This window comes from Acanthochromis polyacanthus, chromosome 1 (genome assembly GCF_021347895.1).
Source record: "Acanthochromis polyacanthus isolate Apoly-LR-REF ecotype Palm Island chromosome 1, KAUST_Apoly_ChrSc, whole genome shotgun sequence".
In the NCBI taxonomy this organism is placed as follows: Eukaryota; Metazoa; Chordata; class Actinopteri; family Pomacentridae; genus Acanthochromis; species Acanthochromis polyacanthus.
In genome coordinates, this window is record NC_067113.1 from 31812371 (window position 1) to 31827802 (window position 15432).

General features: G+C 42.2%; 1 protein-coding gene across 2 annotated transcripts in view; it reads left to right on the plus strand.

The window, feature by feature from the left end:
* gfra4a (GDNF family receptor alpha 4a) overlaps positions 1–15432 on the plus strand; it is a 221412-nt gene that overhangs the window by 170417 nt on the left and 35563 nt on the right. For both annotated transcript variants that reach the window (XM_022191617.2, XM_051952877.1), the window contains exons 4-6: positions 6316–6655; positions 11702–11811; positions 14882–15016. In XM_022191617.2, the coding sequence (XP_022047309.1) occupies positions 6316–6655; positions 11702–11811; positions 14882–15016 (585 nt within the window). The remainder of the gene's footprint in view (positions 1–6315; positions 6656–11701; positions 11812–14881; positions 15017–15432) is intronic.

A 15432-nucleotide genomic window follows, 5' to 3' on the forward strand; every position in this document is an offset into this window, starting at 1 on the left:
ATGGCTCTCCATCTTCTGTGATGTTTTGATGTATAACGATGAGGCGAGGTGAAGTCTGGAAGCCGACTGTCTCGCACAATGTTTCCTTTTTTGACATGAGATAAGCCGGGATGTTTATTATATTTATCATGGGATTTGAAGTACGCTCATGATGTTAAAATTGCACTCGGTAGTTTTGCATTTTGGCAGCTCTTAATAGCAATGAGGGATCAGTGTCAAATACAAATTTTATGATTTCAAACCTGAACTAATACGAGATGACATTAGTAAACTGCGCATGCTTTTTTTATACCGCAGGGACAAGAAAAGGCAAATGATTTAATAGAACTGAAAACACGTCTTATGAGCATCAAATACTCACTTTGTGTTGTCGTTGAAGAGTTTGTGGTTTGCTTTTTCACTAAGGATAACCCTTGTGTTTGAGGTTACAATCGATTCCAACAATAATCCAGTGTAAAAACAAACCAAATTAAAGACAATACCAAAACGTATGTAGCATAATCCACTTCTTTGCCTTTTAAGCTGTGTGTTTATTATTTCTAGACATCCATCGAATGTGAAATTCAATTAGTAAACTGCAAATGCTTTTTTTTATGCCGCAGAGACAAGAAAAGACAAATGATTTAATAGTTGTATGAAGACAGCCCAGGAGAGTGTTTGCATAATAGCATTAAAGCTAAATTCAAGCTATGAAGCTTCCTGCTCAACAGTATCATTGCAGAGATCAGGGCCACAGCAGTTCTTTACAAAATATATAATTAAACTTTAAAGCAGCCTGAACTTCATGGAACACATCTGAATGTTCCTTTTTTGTTGTCATTGACATTATAAGACTGTGTGAGCACAAAAGCCAGTTAAAGGAATGATTCGGGTGTATTGTTTGTTTAAACTTAACGTACGCACCTTCAGAGACCCTTAGCAGAACTGAAAGTGCATCAGATACTCACTCTGTGTAGTCTTTCAAAAGGGTTTGTTGTGCATTCTTTCATGAAGGATGACTCCTCGACTCAGATACTGAAGCAATTGATTCCAGCTTTAATTCAGCGTGAAAACAAACAAAAAGAACTGGAAAAGGTTCTCAAGCTCAGAGACCATTGTCTGTGTCTTTGCTGTTAGTCTTTGAGTTTATTACACCCAAACACTCATCTAATATGAAATGAAATCAGTCAGTTTCACATGGATTTTTATACCACAGGAACATAAAAAGCCAAATGATTTCATATTTGTATGAGGACAGCTCCGGAGACTGTTTGCATAATGGCGTTAGAGTTAAATTCAGGCTGTGTAACATCCTACTCGACAGCCTCACTGCAGAGATCAGGGCCACGGTCTCTTTACAAAAGACACCATTAAACTTTAAAGCAGCCTGAACTTCAAGGAACACAACTGAATGTTCTTTTTCGCTTGTCATCAGCACTATAAAGCCGCGTGAGGCACATAAGCCAGTTAAAGAATGATTCGGGTGTATTACAACGCAGATTAGATTTCTACGCATTTAACAGCATCATCATTTTTACTGATTACGATAACACTGTGCTAACCAAGGTGATTACCGACTCCTGGGAATGCAGTGACACGTATAAAATAAAGATGTATCCGATGTTTCCCATAAGCAGACGTGCACTCCCACGCAGCAGAGCAGAGCTACTGTACACCGCAGCTGCTCTCGGGCTTCTTTCATTTCCGTGGATGCTCCCACAACACCTCAGCCAGCTATTTTCAAAACCCACCACCAATCTCTGCAGTGCATTGTAGCGGTGGTATCAGCTCGGCGTCATTCACGACACCCAGAAAATCATCATGCATGCTGTAATGTTCACCCTCATCTCCTTAAGCAATTTATTTTCTATGGGCCTGTTGTGCGTAATTAAGTGAGATCACAGATTAGAGAAATGGGATACGCTGCACTCACTCGTTTGTGGGAAACAGGTGGAAAGAGCACTCGCATAAACACTAAATGATCAGCTTTGGCGGTCGTCCACTTTTAACACGCGTGATCGTATGTTTCGTGACCTCGTACACACACCGCTTATTTAAACGGCACCAGTCGTTCCAGGCTGCTTTGAATTACAGCAGCGGCAGACCTGCACTGTACCGCCGCCTCGTAAATTTCCCTCCAGTAACTCCACAGGAGGTCAAAGTTGACATCCATGCCATGCATCTCGACAAGTCGACTGCCAAAACAACAAAGACGTGATTAATGGATGTTTTTCCACCCTTATAGCATCTCTCCCTCAAACAGAGTAATGACCCTTTTCAAAGATGCAAGCTGGAGCCGCAGCTCATCATATTTTGAGGAGTGTTCAAATAACAGACTACTTCACCCCTTACCAATTAATCAGTTAACTAAACTCAGTGCAGTTAGGAAACAGTTCCTGTTAAAACACATTAGAAGTTCTGCACCAGTAGAGAAGCTTTTTAATGCACCATTGGCCTGTAGAGCTGGTCGAAATTGCTGATCTTTACGAGGATTTTCCACTTCATGCACCTTTGGTTGGAAGGTAAATACCACCAGTTTGGTTTTCTTTTGGTCTCTGATGCAACAAGTTTGTCACAACCTTTGTAAAGCAGTAATAAAATCAGCACTTTAGATTGAAAATAACACAATGGCCAGAAGGGTGTGAAGCTTCTGTTCTTTTACATCCACCTTAGTTGAACAGTGTGGCAATTTTAGCAACATTTCAGCCCAATGTATCTGAAGGATGCTATAGTTTCTCTATTAAATATGCATGAATCCACCTTCAGAGATGCTTAGTGGAGTACACAACTGAAAATGTGTCTTTTGAGCATCAAATGTTCACTCTGTAGTCGGTAAAGGGTTTGTAGTGTGCTAATTCACGAACAGCAACAATTATGTTTTTAAAAAGGTTTTTACACTTATTGCTGTATGTAAATTCTAACCAAAAAGCTATGAAAAGGCAATAGAGAAAATATTCTAGTAGTGTATTTACCTGTTCTGGTGTGTCTGCAACTTGCTAAATATGCTGTAATGGTGCAGAAGAATATCACAATGCAGGAGTGCTAGAAGAAATTTCTAGGGGAATACTATTTTTTTCTTTTTTTGAACTGACTGCATTTGAATCTTTCATAGCGCCTGCAACAAGTACAGTTGCTGTGTTTCACAAGGGTGCAAAAAATAAACTTTTCACAAAGAGATGGATTTTCTTTGGAAACCAGAATGACAATTTTTTGGCATCATTGTGCAAAATTTTCATACTATCCTTTCAGCGTATTGTGATTCACAGGGGCTTGCTGGAAACTGGACTTCTGCACCTCTTGTTAGCTCTATTTTAGGGCTTTAAATGACAAGAGACATCGGCTTACACAGGTCCTTTTAGAGAAAGTATTTCTATTGGCTGTTCTGCAAATGCACATGCATACAGAAAGTCTGATTTAATGGCAGAATATCCTGCTGGAAAAGTTTGGTGTACTATGATATAACCCAAGAAAAGGTAGACAGATTTAACAGAAAGAGGACAAAAGCCCTAAACAAGAAGAAGACGTCATGTAGACTTAGGACAGCTATGGTTGGGAATGTAGACCAACCATAGGGTGTGAAATACTTTGTTGGTTGTGTTACATGGATAAGTTTGTTGTTCCTTAATGCAAAGTTAATGTGCATGTCACTGAAAAACATATTTCTCATTTGAAACTTGGGATTGTATCGACCACTAATCGAACTTGTTGGTGAGCTTCTGTATCTGTTGTGCTTACCAACTAGTGGGGAGCATGCTGTGCAGTTGGCTATGGTTAACTGATCGTGATGGCCCAACTAGGTAATTAGTATTACATTGGGACCTCGTTTGATTTAGAAATCAACCCCCTCACATCTGTGTTTTTTGTGGCAAATTCACCCAGGACAAACAAAGTTTGCATTTTCGTCTAATTTACTGATATTATGTGCAGATATGATGTGAAAGTTCCTTACTGGATGCTGCCATAAAGGTCATCCGTCTAATCATCCATTGAGATTTTGCTCTTCTAATGGATTTGCTCTTTCTTTGAATGGGTCTCTATACTGTGCAGTGACATGAGCCTCCCTAATTTTCCCCCCAAATACCATCCAAACTTTCACACATAATTGCCATCACAGCTTCCATAATTCTCAAGCGAGAAAGAGGCAGAAACAAGGTGGGGGGGGAATCTAAAAATGCTAACAAAATAAATAAAAAACGAGCCCAAATCACAGAGCTGCTGATTTGCACGCGATTAATGTTATCACAGGATGTCTGTGTTGGGCAAAATGGTAGGTAATTTGCGATGGAATTTTTAGTTTACAAATTATGGACATGACAGGATAAAGATCCTAGACAACCTCTGTAATTATTTCAAATCACTGGTGGTCTCTAGATGATGCTAGTCTGCAGTGAAAAGGACTTAAAAATGTGCAATAATAAATGCACTAAAGCATGTGTTGAGGATCCAGTAACTGAGTTGTGTACAGTTGAGCTGGTAACTTTACTTTCCTGTAATACCTGAATGTGTTGCAGTGACTGGTTGCATTTTGTGGGCAGATTTACCTGAAGGTAATGAGTTGAATGGCATTAATAGTTTACACTTTTCCTAACTTTGCTTAGTCATTCTCATGGCCGGGGCTAATTCAGATTCATGCTGATATTTAATATCAAGCTTGTGTTGCATATGAAGTCTGTGCATTTGCCCATGCTCTCTTTTATTTGCCTTTTTTTCCCACTTTCTGCCTCCCACTGCTTTAAAGCTTTTACACAGCCTCAGTCACTCATTCATTTCAGATGCATTGTGCAGGAGAATGGTACCAACACAACTGAACATGTCACTGTCCAAATACTAACAGATTCGCACAGCACATTTAAAATTTAGATGTGTGATGCTGAATATTACAGAATCAGTTCACAGACTGGAAAAAAGAATCCACAGTCTGAGTGCACTCGGCTCCCAGTGGCTCCAGCGAGGAACGGCTCACGATTGTGGTTGTACTGGGAAACTCTGGGTTGTAAATGTGCACGAGTGTACAGCATGCTCAGCAAGTCTCCTCTGAATAAATAATGGCTCACCAAGAAACACACACAGACAGAGATTTAACATAAAAATGTGTATACTAGGGCTGTACCCGAATATCCGCTACAGCACTATCCGGATATTAATTTGGTATCCGAATATCCCCCCCCCCCCCCCCCCCCCCCCCGTCGGACATTACGGGGCGGAACGAGTATTCGGATAGTCGTCTTTAATAGGGCCCGAATATTCGGAGGCCGGAAACCACTATTCGGGCCAGCCCTTGTGTATACTGTTCTTCCCGTATATTTTGCCACCGGATGCAATCTGTCGACCCCCACACCCAGCGACTGCTTAGCAGTTAAGTTGGGAATAACCTGCGCTTTGTGATGGGTTGTTAGCTTCCACTCCAAGGCCATTAATATTTTATATGACAGCTTGGTGAGAGTCAAACTCACCAGGAGACACAACTACAGGGACTTTGCAAACTAATGAGCGGCCAGAGGAGCTGAGCGTTATCATGGCCGTATTGACTGCGAGGTCGCTGGGGAAAAAAACACACACACACATGATGATGGATTGGGAAATAATGCGGTCAAAAAATAAAAAGACGGTTCTGGAAGGGACTTTTCACAGAGGTGGCTCATTACTGGGGAAGCCTGGTGCGAGCATGGGCACTGAGGGAGGCAGAGATGGACAAAGTTGAGGAAGAATGGATGGAAGGCGAGGGAGAGAGAGACGAACGGAGGGAGGGAAGAGACAGATGGAGTGGGGAGCAATGGTAGCGCTGAGAATGAAAGGAATGAGGCACGGGAAAAGAAGATGGTGACAGAGGCTGGGAGTCAGGTGAGAGAGGGAGTGCCCCAGATGTAGGGAGGGAGTACCGGGAAGATGGATAGATGGATGAAGAGGAAGGAACAGTAATTACAGGCCTTGTTGTGCGGTTGGAGAGATGGAGGAGCCGCTTTTTCAGTGCTGCCACTCTGCATTAACCCGGCAGAATGAAATATTCAGCCATTAGGCCTTGGCTGAAACGCATCCCCAGCCTGGGCTCATGCAACATTTAAACACCACTCATGTTCTATTCATTACAAGGAGGCCTATTACATATAATCATCATTTTGGTTTAGTTTGTTCTTCAAGACGCACGTTTTTATTTTGTCATCTGCAAATGCAACACTGCGTCTGCGCTCCGTCTAGAGGTGAGAGTGGCAAGTCAATACCGACTCCAATTAGGCCCTGAAATCATTTGTAAACATTGCCTGGGATTTGATTTTCTCAAACCACACAGAAGGATGAAATGCTTCTCTGCCTCCCATTTGTGTCTCCTTTTCCTTCCAGAGTCAGAAGTAACAACAGTGAACCGCTGCCTGGATGCTGCCAAGGCCTGCAACATAGATGAGACATGTCAGAAGCTTCGTACGGAGTATGTCTCGGCCTGCATCCAGCCATCAGCCCGCTCGGGGCCATGTAACCGACCGAAGTGCAACAAGGCGCTGAGGAAGTTCTTTGACCGTGTTCCCCCTGACTACACCCATGAGCTGCTGTTTTGTCCCTGCACTGACACGGCCTGCGCAGAGCGCCGCAGGCAAACCATCGTCCCGTCCTGCTCCTACGAAGACAAAGACAAGCCCAACTGCCTGGCTCAGCTGCGGATCTGCAAGGCGGACTACGTGTGCAGGTAGAAATTACAAAATGTTGTCCGACACGCTGCCTGCTGCAAGGAACATTTTACCCTTGGTTTCTTGAGCTACATCACACATCTCACTGAACTGATAGTTTGCAGCTTCTGTTAAAGGTTCACAAAGCTCTTTTTTTTTTTTTTTGCACGTCACTGCAAATCATGTGCACTTTACATTGAAGCTACAACATTTTCCAAGCATCACGGTCATTAGATGCTGGTTTCATAGCTGTTCCAATAGAGCAAACGCTGATTGATCTGGAGAGCTCTGGTGCATTGAAGTGTTGCTCTGATGTCCAAGACTTGAAGCTGAGGTAAACATGTTTTGACAGTTAGAGACAGAAAGTAAACTCCCACATAAATGGAGAAACAAGCTTTGATGCACTGTATCAGCTTATCGAGTTCTTTTGTTTAACTTGTTAGCAAACACTTGCCTGAGGTTACCGACACATCCAGGATCCTGTTTGATCTGCGAGCTCTTGAGAAAACTGCCTGGGTCTCTTTGTCTTGTCGTCTGTTTTTACCAGCCACTTTTTTTTTAAAAACTTTGACTTTCTGCTGTTTCACACTGTAAAAATCAAAATCACATTAATTCTAAACGGTGCACAGCTGAGCAAAGAGCTGCTGAACGGCATTACGATCACGCAGAAGGTAAGGAAGGGCATGAGAAGAATAATGTGACCGGTAGTTTCTTACATTAAAGCTGCAGTAATTGATGTTTGGCCACTAGCTGACAAACAAACAGCCCAGGCAGCTCTTATAAAGTGGTTGGCTAATGTGTTAGCAAACAGCCCCTACTTACACATCCAGCTGACATAGAGCCGTAGCCATTAATTCGAGTAGTGCTTCAGTCCAGCTGGTGGCTTTAGGTCGAGTGTTGTCTCTTCTTATAGCCCTGTTGGGTCCACTAGCCCTCTCAGAAAAACATAATGATAAATTAAAGGTAAAGCCAACATGAAGTGTCTTAGTAAGTTGTTGGGCTGTCAGATCCTGCCAGGACAGCTTTGATGCACCTTTGCAAGTTTGTGTGACTCGTCTGGAGAAAGATGACGATATTCTTTCAAAGGTTATTCGCTCATTTGGTGTTATGACTGTCTAATATGTCGGTCCAAAATCTGCCATAGGCGATGTTTTCTGTTGAGATCGGGTGACAGCGAAGGCCATAATGTGCTGATAAACCACCTACTTAATATTGTGTAGGTCTTGGTTAAGAACATGGGCTCTTTATTGTTTTCTTGAAGCTATTCCTGAGTGTTTTGGTAGGTGGTACATATCAAAAAGATTTCCACTTTCCACTGTAGGAACATTGTAGAATGTTCCAAAAAATTTATGCGTGTTCGGTGGCAGGAACCACAACTGCAGTAGAACCTCTTTTAGGGCCATTTTCAGGGGGAAAACAAGTGCCTGGTGGACCTGAAAAGTTGCTGTTTCTGGCCATATTTTGCTCCTGCCACATTTTTATTCAATGTGGGCTCATTTTTCACTGCATTTTAAAGTCCGCAACCTCTATGGAAACAGCACAAATGATGCTAAAAGTAGAGAGAACTCAAAAGTTAATTTTGCGCTGTTAAAATAGGCTTTAAGTTGAACCAACATCTATGATATTTATCCAAGTGCCCACAGACGTTACTGAAAAAATGGTGACTCAACATATTGTAGATATTTTACTGTTTACATTTTTTTTCTATCAAATTGGCCACGTTTCCACATGACTTTGCAAATCAGCTCGAAGTAGAGCTGGGCGATATATCGAATTAATTTGATTAATTCGATTTTATTTTTTCAATCGATGTGTAAAAAATGAAATCTCAAAATCGAGTTTAATGTTAATGTCCCTGCGCTATTTTTACCCGACACGTGTAATACACACAGTCGCCATACCAGGAGGACTGGCACTGTAGCATCGTCTACAGTCAACATTCTCTTACAATTGAGCAATAGACGAAGAACACACAAACAGATACGGCAGGGATACGCATGAGAGATGGAGGTGGAGAAAGAAGTAGAAAATGAGGACGATATTGTGCAAAAAAAGGGTACCGTGACTTCAGTAGTATGGACTTGGTTTGGATATGCGAGGTCGGACACGGAAGAGACCGAGTTGTTGTGCAGAGTTTGTAAAAAGACGGTGAAAACGAATGGAAGTAGCACAACAAATCTCAGCACCTCTGGCAGAGGCACCCTAAAGAATGGGAAGAGTGCTCACAGCTACGGGAGTGCGGCATGGCTAGCACTAGCCATAGCAAACATACCACAAAGAAACAACAAAAATCGAATAAAATCGTAATCGTCCAAGATGACTAAAAAAATCGAGATTTTATTTTTTGCCCATATCGCCCAGCCCTAGCTCGAAGTAGATATTTCTCAGCTCTGAATATTTCTTCCAACAGTTTGCTGACAACTTGTTCTGGTGTAGAGTGTTTTAAAGATGCTGCATTTTATTGATCAAGTATGTTTTGTTTTCCTCCCTTAATTTATTTCTATACTTGTCTCCTTTCTGCTGCAGATAAATAGCCTCTGAACTTTTATAATATAGGAGTTGATCACAGCTGAGTCACTCCAATAGTTTCTTTTTGAGGTATTGAATAAGGTGATTCTGATTAAATATCACAGTTTCAAGGTTACATTTGGTTAGTTTTCCAGACACATCACACAGGATATGTTCAAGGATCATCAGAAAGTAGAAAATCCAACGATTCTTATCGCTTTTATCGTTTCTGGCAAATGAATGGCATCATTTTGGTGATTCTTTTTTAAAGATAGCATACCTTTAAACATTCCAGTGAGTTTTGGGGTTCGGTTTAAAGGATTATACATGCTCACTTGGTTTCATGTAAATCTTAAAAGAGCTTGATTAATGCAGCTTCATCAGCATTTAAAACGGCTAAATTTCATGGCAAACAAAAATGTTTTAGTGACTATTTAGGGAACACGGAGTCTGAAATAAAGTGAGTAATCGTAGCTTTGCTGCTTAATATAATACATTTTATTTGCTGTTCTTTTTTTTTTCAAAATAGGAATTGTGTATAGACATTTATGAATAGTCAAAGATGCAGAAACATACCTTGAACTAGGGCTGGCCCGCATAGTGGTTTCTAATCTCCGGATATTCAGGCCCTATTAAAGACGAATATCCGAATATTCGTTCCGCCCCGTAACGTCTGGAGATGGCCCGAATATTGGGATCCATTCGTCTGGTCTCCCGGACGCAAATTTTGCGACGTTTTTAGTCGCAAATGGCGACCCGGCGACCATCCAAATCGAGCTCTCGATCGAGCTGAACCGTGTATCATGTTTTCTTCATGGAGGCAGCCACTTTGTATGATGTCATCAACCTCCTATCATTCCCGGCGCTCGCGGCGACCTGGCGACCGTCTAAATTGAGCGCTGAGGGGGTGATTGATTTTCGAATATTCGGATACCAAAATTAATATCCGGATACCACCGTAGCGAACGAATATTCGAATATTCGGGATATTCGGGTCCAGCCCTACCTTGAACTACTGTAAAAGTTTATTGTCCTCTTAGTGACTACAATGACTACTTTGCTAATGGACAGTTGTTCACAATTTTCTGCGAGTTGTTTTCTTTTTGAGCGAATGCGACAGTATCTGCATTTGTCTAAAATGAAGAGGTTTGTTGACGCGGTGGCCCTGCATACTGACTTTCCCTCAGGACAATGAATGGCATTGTGTATCTGGGAAGATAGGTCTGGCTGGTGTGATATGTTCATTTAGATTTAATTAGTCAGTTGTGTTTAATTAATTCAATTGTTATACTCATTAACTGTGTTTAATTAGTTCAATTAAAATCTGCATTCATTTTCTGAGGGAGGCAGCCAGGCAACAAGCAGCCATGTGAAATTGTCATTATTAGAGCAGCTATTATCATTTGGGATTCATGCGCGAGGATCCTGCCAGAGCGCTGAGAAAACATTTATTAATGTACAGCCAAGACATCATCAGGATCCCAAAGTAGTTTTCAGACAACTGACCCTCTGTGCAAGATAAGTTATTAGAATAAGCGTATTTATTCAGCGTTTAATCCCTGTGTATGAGACACAGATGAAAACAAAGATTTCATTCAAATTTAAATGGATTGTAAACCGGCCAATCAGAAAACTAACAGTGTCTTATGAGGGCATTAAGATTCACATGGTGTTTCTCTCAGGAACATGGAGTTCTCAGACCCATCCAGTCAGCTCCTCTCTCTGACAGCAAATGGTCGCCAGCATTTAATCTAGTTCCTCTTCAAATGTCAGGAAGACAAAGGGCTTCATCTGTCATGGCTATCGATCAGGCATTATTCTCCACCACCGCCCCGATAGATAGAGCGTCTCAAGGCCCCCACGCAGCCCACCAATCCAGCACCAGTCAGCTGGCATTAGCTGGCAGCCCGCGGAGGATGCTTTCACTTAGTGCACAGCCTATGAGTTTTACGCACATCATTACTATGACATGACAAACGAGGGCAGAGCGGCGAGTTGTGGTGCCCCGAGGGGAACCCGTCGCAAATGCCAGTCGACGGGGGCCAGTGATGCGATATGATGGCCGATAGCCTTGTATGATGATGATGGTGATGAGGCTAGATGTCTGGGCGGCTGGCAGGAAAGGTAAAGGCGGGAGGGGAGGAGAAGCGGCTGTGGGAGGAAGTATTTATATGGAAGATCCATATTTGTCTAATCTCCTCGCGGCCAGGCCTGCCAGACAGCGCCCACGGTATTTAGAGAGCAGAGCCAAGGCCTATCTTTGCCCCTCATTGACTCTTTACAGTCTGGCAGCCTTCCAGAAGACAACTGGCCTGGGAATGAGGCTAAGAAAGAAAAAAGAGGGATGAATGTCACCAGGGGTGACTGGAGTCGGGGTTGAAGTGCTGCAGAAGGGAGGCGTTGCAGGGCGGCGGGAGTTGATGTAGGAGTGCGGGTGGGTATCATAGTGGGTTTCAGATCCTGTTGTCGAGAGAAAGCACCAGCGCTGGCCGCCACTCAGTGACATGATGTGTGCTGCAGCCAACTAAATGATGGATGGCATGTTATTGCTCCCACAGGTCTCGCTGGGCACAGTTCCATTATGATTGCCAGCCCTCGGAGCAGAGCACCAGTGGCTGCAAGCAGGAGAACTACGGAGCATGTCTACTTGCATACACCGGCCTGATAGGTAAGGACTAAATCTCTTGCGCTTCGGCTCTGGCTTACCCACCTTCCCGTGATGGATCAGGAACAAAAAGGTTTTCGAGGGAGGAAGGCGGAGAACAGACAAGTGCAATGAACGGGACTCAAAAGAATGAATCAAGGATTGCGATGAGAAGCGGGCTTCAATGATCGATGAAGTGCTGATTAATGTGGCTGCAGCGTGCCCGGCCAAATCGTTGGCATTATAAGTAGTGCAATTACAGCTATTGACTGATGTTTCAAGAGAATTATCCCCTACGTGACGATGAGTGGGAGCAGGCAGAGGCGTAAGGACATGGCTTATTGTGCTTTAGATAAAAACTTAACAAAAGACAGCGTAATGCACAAAAGGCTGTTAAACAGCTCTCAGTTCAAACATGTCATTATAGGACAACAATGCCACACTGAACCTCTGCAGAAAAGAGGGCAGAAAAAGGTTTGTGTGGAAGTGAAGGAGGCAGATAAAGGAAGCTGTGCAGGAGTGATTGGCCATTGTAGACAACTGAAGCAGGAGTGAGACTCCGAGGTGTTGTTGTTTGGAAGTCTGGAACCCAGAAAATCGATTGAGGTAAATCTGAACTTTTTTTTTTGGCCACACAGCCTCAAAAGTGCAGCAATTTTATTCCTCACACCTTAAAAATACAAGCTGCAAGGCTATATTAACCTTCCTGGAGAATGGCTTCCCAATCATTTCCTGCTGAAAAGCTCCAAATGTAGAAAAAACTAAAAATAAAAAAAGAATGTGGCATTTGTGATGGTGCCTGGACTTATGCCTGCATTTATCAGAGCCTGCCAAGTTCCCTGCAGCGATGGATATGCATGTTTGGGAAATTTATACAACTAAAAAAGAAGCGACTTGCTGCTTGGACCTGATCTGCTGGAGAATCAACAAATAAGACTCAGTGAGCGATCAAGAGGAAGATGTCATACAAACTAGCAGCTCTGGGTCTTTTTATTTGTGTATATGAAACCAGGTTTTGAACAAGTATTTTTATCCAATGTTGCTTTGGAAACAAGAGGTACACAAATAGAGTTAAGCCCCAAAATGACTCATATGCATGCCAAATTGTGATTTACAGTGACTATTTATTTGACCAGCAGCATTCTCCTAGCTGGAAATAACACAGACTTTGTGGTAAAGGTGTTTATGACACATTTTAACTGTTTCTTTGTTTTGTTTTACATATTTACATGAAATGCCTTGTCCAAAATCTTTTATACCCTTTCTCACTGATCTATTGCAAAGCTTTCTTTGCAAACAGTTCTTGTAATTGCCAATTCTCAGTCTCCAATGGGACTTTTTTTCTCCACTCCTCTTTTCTGATGATCTAGTCTACAGATTCTTGATGGGATTCAGATCTGGACTGAATGTTCATACGGTTTCTGCTCACCATCTCTCTACCACTTTAGCTGTTTTTTTTTGTTTGTTTGGATCATTGCCTTGCAGGAGGTTTCTCTGCCTGATTCATTTTTTCCTCAAGAATGTTCGTCTTTTCTGAAGATGCTTTGAAAGTTGTCTGGTCCATCAATGTAAAAACACCCCTTAAAGATCACATTCCCACCACCATATTTGACTGAAGGATAGAATTCTTGAAGATGAATGCTTCTCCTTTCTGTGGCCAAATAAAAGCCAAGTCTCTTTATCCAACGACTCCATTTTCAGATCATCCGACCACAAAACTGATGACCCAAAGCTTTCTTTTTGCCCAGGTGTGCTCATGTGTTTCTGTCTTGAAGAAGTGAAGCCTTACTCAGTGTTCATCCATGAGGACTGGCCTTTTTCAGGGTCTGATTGAAACGTTGGCAGTGAAGTTACTCTGATTCATCGAGATGGTCTTGACAGTGATCCTTAGATTTATTTTTCATCTCACTACCTGACTTGCCTGTTCAGAAGCCTTTTTTTCTTTCTCGTTACATTCCCCTTTGAGGTTTTTCACTGTGGAACACCTTGTACTTTCTGATGATGCCCTGCACCATGGTCCCACACTTGAAAACACTTAAATATGACTTTATAACATTTCCCCGTCTTGACGGCTTCCAAGATGTGCAGCTCTGGTAGTCATGAACCCTAATAACAAGCTCTTTGGTTTCAGCTACGACCTGCAATTGACTCGTAACCGACTAGAGAACTAATGCGTCAGCTGTTCTCACTTCAAGAATACACTAGGAGAATTGCCAGGGTCATTTGCAGTAATGTAGAAGCTGCATTTTCCCTCAAAATCAGGAACAATCTCGGGGTTATGAATTATTTAGGACATGGTGTTTTTAGTAGAAACTGAGAAAATTCATTCTTAATGACTCTAACACAGATTTGTGATGTCATTTCCATCTAGAAGAAGCCAATCGGTTAAATAGAAATCCAGTGTAAATCAGAAGTTGTCATGGGGATGATTAATTGGGACTTAACAATTTTACACCTTTGCTGACTGAAACGGGTCGCCTTGTAATCAGATGTTGCCTGGTTCAGTCCCTGCTGCATCATTAACTAACCTGCCAGTCGGTGTCTCTGTTCACTCTGCTTTCATCTGTTCCTCTTTTTTAATTCCTCTCACTTTCCCTCTCCATGAATACATTTACATGCGCACTAATAACTCAGTCTTAACCTGATTAGGGCAATGCTGTGATGATAGAAATTGCCATGTAAACGCCTTTATTTGATTATCGTAATCAGGGTAAGGTCATAATCAGGCTAAGCATAACAAGATTAAATCAGCTAGAATTCTGCTCGAATGACATTAAACTCCTCAGTCAGACAGTTTTTTGTATTTGCCCCTCTGTCAGAAACTGCACATTTTATGAGGGTGTCAGAATGGCACAGTGAAGCAGGCAGGACGGCTTGAATAACAAAACACAGCAAAAAAAAAAACCCCAAAAAACAGCTAAATATTCAGCTCAGTTCAGCTAAATCAAAGAGATTGCATCGTGTTTGTGTGAGCTAACTTAAGGTCAGATTCAATCACTGCGTTGTAAGCCTCTGAGTGCGGGAAGCTGTGAGTGCAGGATGCCTGTAAACATACAGAATCTTGTTTTTTTCACTGCTCTCCTCCCCTCTACAGGAAGCACAATAACTCCCAACTACCTTGACAACTCCACATCCAACGTGGGACCCTGGTGCTCCTGTGCAGCGAGCGGCAACCACAGGGAACAATGCAGCGACTTCCTCACCTTTTTCCACGACAACATCTGTCTGAGTGAGTGACAGCTGCACCTGTAACACCGACACACCTGACCAAAAAAGCTGAACAAGAATGAATAAAGTCTGCAGCTTTGAGGGTTTAATACTGCAGAAGTTTGTTGATGTACTATAACTGCAGTCAGACTAAACAGAGCTAATGCTGTTCAGATGACCCAAAAAACACCATTTTCAGACAGTTGCATAGCAGTAAAGCAGTTTATATTAATGCTAAGGCTTTTGTACTCCTTGAACCCCAGGCATTTTTAAAAAACTTTTTTATGCTCGTCACATTTAAAGCACCGTGGCCTCGTTGTACTGCAAAATAAAAGTCCTGCACTTCTGTGAAGCAGCACAACCATGGCTAGAAGGAAAGAGAACTCACAAATAAGTGTGACACAGTTAGAACACCATAAATCATGAAAAAGATGGAAC